The 7,676-nt window shown below is 34.9% G+C and overlaps 1 protein-coding gene across 3 annotated transcripts in view; it reads left to right on the top strand.

The window, feature by feature from the left end:
• The first annotated feature begins 4,004 nt into the window (after nucleotides 1-4,004).
• The window catches only part of LOC129568898 (pneumococcal serine-rich repeat protein-like), a 5,971-nt gene continuing 2,299 nt past the window's right edge, over nucleotides 4,005-7,676 (top strand). For 2 of the 3 annotated variants that reach the window (XM_055447233.1, XM_055447230.1), the window contains exons 1-10: nucleotides 4,005-4,131; nucleotides 4,206-4,451; nucleotides 5,321-5,371; nucleotides 5,449-5,490; nucleotides 5,624-5,668; nucleotides 5,793-5,837; nucleotides 6,534-6,581; nucleotides 7,307-7,354; nucleotides 7,432-7,455; nucleotides 7,539-7,586. In XM_055447233.1, the coding sequence (XP_055303208.1) occupies nucleotides 4,059-4,131; nucleotides 4,206-4,451; nucleotides 5,321-5,371; nucleotides 5,449-5,490; nucleotides 5,624-5,668; nucleotides 5,793-5,837; nucleotides 6,534-6,581; nucleotides 7,307-7,354; nucleotides 7,432-7,455; nucleotides 7,539-7,586 (670 nt within the window). In that variant the 5' untranslated portion in view covers nucleotides 4,005-4,058. The remainder of the gene's footprint in view (nucleotides 4,132-4,205; nucleotides 4,452-5,320; nucleotides 5,372-5,448; nucleotides 5,491-5,623; nucleotides 5,669-5,792; nucleotides 5,838-6,533; nucleotides 6,582-7,306; nucleotides 7,355-7,431; nucleotides 7,456-7,538; nucleotides 7,587-7,676) is intronic. The other variant, XM_055447232.1, reaches the window with a different exon arrangement.

Here is a 7,676-nt window from a genome sequence, read left to right as displayed (position 1 = left end):
ATTTTGATCGAAAATGAAGGGATATTTTTTCCGAAGAAAAATAAATCTTATTTCATTACAAAAGACTCCATAAAATTAATTATTTTAATTCGGAATTATCAGAAATGAACAAAAACTCAAAATAATAAAAATTCAAATGGAAATTTCATTTTTCATTTTTACATCGCACTGTCACAAGAGAAGCGTATACAACACACAAGACACGAACTGCGGCTAAGTGTGTTCACGCGCGCGTCGCTTACGATGTGTCTTTGTGTTATATATGCTTCTCTCTCTCTCTCTGTTTCCGTGTGAATCATACCCCAAATATCAAACTGATTTTTGTTTGTAACTTTGCTAGAAATGGTTCTTGACTAATCTGTCAAACATATACCAATACATTGCGCCTGTAAGGCACATAGATGTCGCTGGCAGTCAGGTTTCTCTCAATATAAAAGATATGGTGTGAATGCAAGAGACAAACACTGTGTGTGTCCGAATCGGGAGATGAACGAACGCGCGTCACATCGAATATGCACGCAACCAATAGCTGCAGTTAAACAGATCTGTTCACCAGCAGCGCTACATAGCCAGCAACTTCAATGCTCTTATCATGAAAGCCTGTTTTTTTCACAAAATTTCATGAAAAAAGTACTTTGTCCGAAGTATTTGTACATTTTCTTCAATTTCTCCAAATTTCTCAAAAACGGTTAGAAAATTCACGACAACTTTTTGTGAATTCAGTTAAATAGCTTGATTATTGCAATTTCAGCACTTTATGTATTCTTTTACGTTTTTTACTCTGTGCTGGAAATTTGATTGCAGAGCAAAATTTCTTCAAAAATTCACTCGAAATTATAATCAATAGTTTAGCGTCGCAAATGGATGAAAATAAACTGACCATAGCAGACATAAATCGCTCACTTTATATACGGTGGGGAATTAATCAATAAAAATTAAATCAAATTAAATCCTGTATGGGATATGAAGGAAACGTTTTGGAACAACAACAAAACAGGCCAACATAAATTGTGATTTTATTGATTGAAATTTGGATATATAGACGTAGAGAATGCCATTATCAAAACGAACTTTCATTCTGTGCTACGCAAATATTGTATATCATGATAAAAAAAATATGAATATAAATTACTATAGATTGGATTTACTGGGCGCATAACAGTTATAGTTGACATAATATGATTAATATTTTGAATTGAAAATGTGCAACATAGTAAACAGCAGTCAATTGCATTCTATCAACATGGAGCCTTTCTAGACGAAAATGATTTAGATAAATTAGAAAGGATAAATTGATATCATATGACAGAAATGGGGAAACGTATGACAAGAATGGGTAAACGTATGACAAGAAATTGGAAAACGTATGACAGAAAATGGGAAAACGTATGACAGAAAATGGGAAAACGTATGACAAAAATGGGTGGAAACGTATGACAAAAAATGGGAAATCGTATGTCAGCAAATTGGAAAACGTATGACAAAAAATAGGAATAAGTATGACAACGTTAAAAAATGTATTTCTAACAAAAAAAAAAGATCTGATTGACATAAAAGACAAATTAAAATGTTCGAAACTCCTTGAAATGAGAAATTCTTTGTGAACGTTACTCTCTTTTGCAATGTTGAAGTGAAAAAGTACATATTTATATACAGTGCTTGTAGTACACTTGCCAGCACCAGTTGGTGTCTCGGTGCCATTAATGTACATGATAAATGGAAACTGTGAAAAGTTGCTGTAACGTCGCGAAATACGTCGAACATTTGCAAGTAGAATTGTGATAGGTCATCTTACTGTGTGCGAATTCATTCATTAGATTGTTTATTTGTTTTCGTATCAAGTATCATATACATAAAAACTCAAAGGAGCCATATCATTTTCGTGTGTATGTAATTCAGCGACTGCAGTTGAACGCACACCCCATCAATTGGTGTCTAAAACTTAAAATGAACACAAGAGGGACACAGAAGACAATAAAATGGTACACATCATAGGATTGAAGGTCCTATGATGTGTACCATTTTATTGCCTTTTTTCATTCTGACTCCCCAAATGGCGTGTTAGAAAGAGATGGAGAATCCTTCTTCAGTTGCGGAAACCCAGGCAGGGTATATCCCAGACAAAATAATACTAGTGGAGCAGAAATCGCGCGGGAATCAAACCCTTCTTTCATCTCAAAACTTATTTATTTAATTATTAAATTAATTACGAATAATATATATATTTCAAATCTAATGTTGAAGGCAGTTAATACAAATTCTTTTTAACTACATTTGCTTTTTTTGATCGATGAATAATAGATAACAGCCTTTAATTCTATCCGCTCTCGCTCCGAACAAGCAACCGACAATAAAAAAGAAAAGAGTCAGTAGGGATAAGAGCGATAAAAAGCATGTTTTATACGTTAAAAAAACGTTTGATATCAACTCTTAATATCTATGAGATTGGGAGCCGCATATGTATTTTGGCCGACTTAAATTTTGATAAATTAGAGTATGTTTCACTCGTAATTTTTTGAGATTTTCATTTTAATGACAAAAAAAAAGTCGATTTGATGTCTTCGTAAAAATTGTTGCTCACCAATTGAAAACATTCTCTACTTTTTTCAATACAAAGTCTATGAAAAATACTCAATCTTTGATATTTAGAGAAAGAGATAAAGAGAAAATTTTCTGTTGAGACCACTAAAAATACCGGTTTTTAATTCTTTTATCGATTGTCATACGATTTCCCATTTTCTGTCATATATTTTCCTATTTCTGTCATACGTTTTCCGATTTGCTGTCATACGATTTCCCATTTTTTGTCATACGTTTCCACACATTTTTGTCATACGATTTCCCATTTTCTGTCATATGTTTTCCCATTTTCTGTCATACGTTTTCCCATTTCTTGTCATACGTTTTCCGATTTGCTGTCATACGTTTCCCCATTTCTGTCATACGTTATCCTCTCACCCAATTAGAAACTGTTGCAGTTAATTGAACGATGGGAAAGAGAATGACTAGAATTTCATTTCATTTAACGCAAATTTGAATATAGAGAATTGGAGAGAATTTGGAGTGTTGTTTCGTTTTGCATCAGTTTAAAATTTGAAAATTAATTAAAATGCGATAAACAACGAAACATCTGGTTTGTTTGTTGAAACGAGACATGTTGTTAACTCTGTCACTTATTGCCAATACAAACCATTTTTTCGTTCCAAATACGCACATCAATTTTTTGTTCGATTGTAAGATCAAACGTAACTATATACCATATTTACTACGTAAATATTTTGATGCACAGGAAGAACCTTCGCTCATAAAGAATCTTCATTAAATATGTCGTTTATTTGTCAATTTCTTACCAAGTGTTCGAAAAATTGAACAATTTGTATGGGCAATTTGGTAGCAAAGGTTAAATTTATTCCTTCGATAAAGCTGACCATTAGACCAATGCTAACCACGTTTTTAAACGTTGTAGAATTTGCTTCGTTCACTTCACATGCTTATGCAATATCGATGCAGACAATCTGTGTGAAAAAAGCTACCGTCTGGGAATATCTAATTTCTTATTGTCATTTTCGACTAAAAAATCTTTTAATAACCGAAAATTGAAAAGAGTCTTGTTTTTATTGACACCTTAATAAATTCCTTGTATTGACGCTTGGCACATTTTGCTCAATATCAATGACACACTTGTTTTACGCTATCAACCCATTTTACGACACCGCATAGAGCAGTTCCATTGAATAGTGTCTATATTCTGGACCGGATATTTTAATTAACAATATGATGAAATATGTAGAACAAAAGTGCAAAATTTTCGTCTTCAATCATAACATCGATGACATGAACATAAAATAATAAACAATAAAATGTTTATACAATTTGAAGAATTTTGTCGCTCAAAGTCGGCGAATATTTTGTACATTAAATTCCGTTGTATCGGTATAAAAGACGGTGCTTTTCCATCGAATCAACCAAACAGTTTTGAGAGCTGCAAACGAGCTCTTAATAAAGTTTTCTTACTGATCAATTCAGGGCATTATTTATTGTTGGTGCAAGTGAATTCAATGAAGTCAATATTATTACTAGCTTTGTCTATGTGCCTGGCTTGCCATGCACAATTCGATTTCAACTATGGTGGTATGTGCAATTTTAAACTATGAAGTAAATGGTGTTTAATGTAGATTGTGCTCAAAATTTTACTTAATTTTAAGAAATGGACAGTTTTGGAGGTGCTGAAGCAATGAGCATGGCCGAGGCATCATCGTCATCTTCATCAGACTCGTCATCGGCAAGTTCAAGCAGTTTTGCTCAGTCATTTGCAAGTGATGGACAGTTTGATGGACAAAGTGCCAGCTCATCGAAAGCATCATCGTCGTCATCCGAAAGTCAATCGTCATCGTTTGCCGTTGCAGAATCGATGGCTGGTGCCTCAGGAGGTTCCGATGGCAATCAATCAGGTAGAAAAAAAAACCACAATCACAAGCAGCTCAAGCCGTGCCTGCTGTACAAACCAAAAGTCATGGTGGCCACAGTTGCCACTCAAGTTTCACGAAAAAGACGCAATGCTTCTGCATTCGCATGTTATTTAACCCGGCACATTGTTCGACGCTCGCGTAACAATTGGCAAAATTTAAGTTTTCCGTTTGGCACAAGCATTTCGTGATTTTATTTTTATTTCTAAGACTAAAATCCGCGCTTTTCCTTTATATTTTTGCAATTTAAATACCAAAATCATTCAATTGATATATGTTACACAGTTCGTTTTTACAATGTATCCGGGCTAAAACTTGCACCCAGTTTTGAGTTCTGATTTGTCAAGCCATCTGTTTCGAATTAAATTCGAAATGGTTTTGATTCCATTTATGATCACATTCGAAACGGATACAATCCCGAATCATTCTCTTACTCAAGTGTGTTTTGCAGAGAATATCTGCACATAGATTTATTCAAATAAAATTAAAAATATCAAATAAATTTATCGATATTTTTCATGCGTTACGATGTTTTAACGCATTCGCAGTACAAAATTCATATTCCCTGCCAAGTCAAAATTGACCCAGAAGAGAATATGAACTTTGTACTGCAGAAGCGTTACAACAACGCAACGCATGAAAAATATCGATAGATTTATTTGATATTTTTAATTTATTTGAATAAATCTATGTGTAGATATTCTCTGGTGTTTTGTTCATAATTTCAAAGCGATTTTGCCTTTTGGAACGTAGCACACCGTCGAGTTCATCTTGAACAATCAAATATATAATTAATCTTTACGACATTACTTAGTTGATATGAATAATTTATTATTATCTTTCTAAAATTTTAGCCGCATCAGCTACGGCAAGCAGCAATGGTGGCAGTGCTATCTCACAAGCAGGTAAGACTTTGCTTGAATGTATCTTGGAATCACTTTTAGCCACATTTTGAGCCTCATTTTGTTATATACAATTCCAGCTGCATCAGCCAAATCAAGCGGAAATGGTGAAGCAATGGCAGGTTAGTAGCGAAAATTCTTCAAGTTCTGCTTGACTATCTCACCAGTCGATACTGGATTGCTATAGCAAATAGTTAATATTTAAACGATGCAAATTCGCAACTAAAACATTTGCGTTTTCGAAACTTTTCACAGCTGCACAAGCCACATCTCAATCAAACGATGGAGCATCACATGCAGGTAAAAATCAATGGACAAAGTCAAAAAAAGATCCAAACTTTATGACGTCAAACGTCATTGTGATTCAAAAAAATTACTCATGAAAAAAGCTAATAAAACAATCTTTCATCCGTTTTTCTTCTAGCTGCATTAGCTCAAGCAGAAGCCAAATCATCAGGATCCGCTCAAGGTACCTAATTTTTCTGATCAATACATTTCCTTTCTGGTTTGTAGCTATATAGTAAGTGTTGCATTGGCTGTGTTGACTGTATGAAATTCAACCGTATGAACAACTGACATTGTTCCATTGTTAAGAGCTTTCAATTTTGTAAGCTGTGCTCGTAAGGGCCCAGTCAAGGATTATTTTGTGTGGTTTTATTCTCATAGCTTGCTCTCATCATATTCTGGCGTAATAGAGTGAACCAAAGTCGCTTTCTTTGTATACAAATACATGGGAAAGATTTGACGTAAGACGACAAGACGCCTCTACGCGTGAAATGCTCGAAGCTGTCATCGCACACATATTGAACACGAACATTGTCGTTTACACAATTGCACTCACACAAATGAACGCATCGATAGTGCCCGCTTAATATATGTACGATGACTGTTTTGAGTGTCCCTCGCTTAGAGTGCTGCGTGTCGTTTTTCTTCGTTTATTAAGCGATCTTGAGTGAACGATTGAAAATCTTAAGTAGTTTGTTTGTCTCTTCTTGAGTTCTTAAGTTTTCTGCACAATTGAGATTTACGAGATTTAAAGCTTTCGAATAATAACTGAAACCGAAAGTAGGACGTGACTTATCACTGAAATTAGTAGACTCTACATATTAAAATCGTACCATCAGTGTACTCAGTCACAGTATTCTTTTGAATTTTTTCACAATAGGACAATCAGGTGCGGAAGCGGCAGCTGGGGCATTGGCTCAAGCTAAAGGTAAAAATTTTCATATTTATTCATGTCATAAATAAATTTCCAGAACTACCAAAACAACAAGAAGACAGCCAATGACACTTATAAACCAGCTCATTGAATATTTCGAGCAAATTGTTTCAACCGTGCATGACTTGACTGAATATGTCTCAATGAAGCAGCGGACTTGTCATCACACGCGTAGATGTAGCATTTCACTTGATTTAGCAATTCGTTAGTTGCCGTTCAGTCGATATACCAATAAAATCCCAATATTTGGTTAGCCGAAGCATGATTTCATTTGCGATCAATTCACACTAAATATAATATCGTACTTCACCGTAGTAGCCATGGATCATACATACGCTATGTCCAATGTCCATATACATAATAATATAAGAATCTCACGTGAAATATCCAATGAACTGCATATACGATATTTCAGCAGCTAACGAATTGCTAAATCAAGTGAAATGCTACATCTACGTGTCCACTGCTTCATTGAGGACCAACTCTATGACGTCACGGTGTTTCGTAAAATATTTCAAACTATAAAACTAGCATGTATTGAGATCATACGTCACCGAAAGAGCATATTTTCGTGCTTAATTGGTACCGATTTCATTCAAATGGCACAAATTGGAGCCCAAGCCTCCTCAGCAGCTAGGGCGGAAGCTTGATTTAAAACTCAAATTGGACAATTTTGAAAAATTATTCTAGAACTAATAAGTAATTTACATTCATTTCAGCTCAAGCGGGCGGCTCGGCAACTGCTAAAGCCGCTGCAAAGGCTGCTGGTAAGTCAATGAAAACAGTTTACTTTGATTGATAATCAATCATTAATTGCGATCATCTAACAACCGTTTTTTTCCAGCCGCTGCCAAGGGAGGAAGCAAAGGTATGAGAGCTTGATTTAAAACTCAAATTGGACATTTTTGAAATATTATTCTAGAACTAATGGGTAATTTACATTCATTTCAGCTCAAGCGGGCGGCTCGGCAACTGCTAAAGCCGCTGCACAGGCTGCTGGTAAGTCAATGAAAACAGTTTACTTTGATTGATAATCAATCAATAATTGCGATCATCTAACAACCGTTTTTTTTTCCAGCCGCTGCCAAG

Source organism: Sitodiplosis mosellana, unplaced genomic scaffold (genome assembly GCF_009176505.1).
Source record: "Sitodiplosis mosellana isolate CC-2019 unplaced genomic scaffold, AAFC_SMos_1.0 Smas_scaffold_27, whole genome shotgun sequence".
Lineage (NCBI taxonomy): Eukaryota > Metazoa > Arthropoda > Insecta > Diptera > Cecidomyiidae > Sitodiplosis > Sitodiplosis mosellana.
Note: the sequence above shows the minus strand (reverse complement) of the source record. Positions and strands in the feature narration are given on the sequence as shown.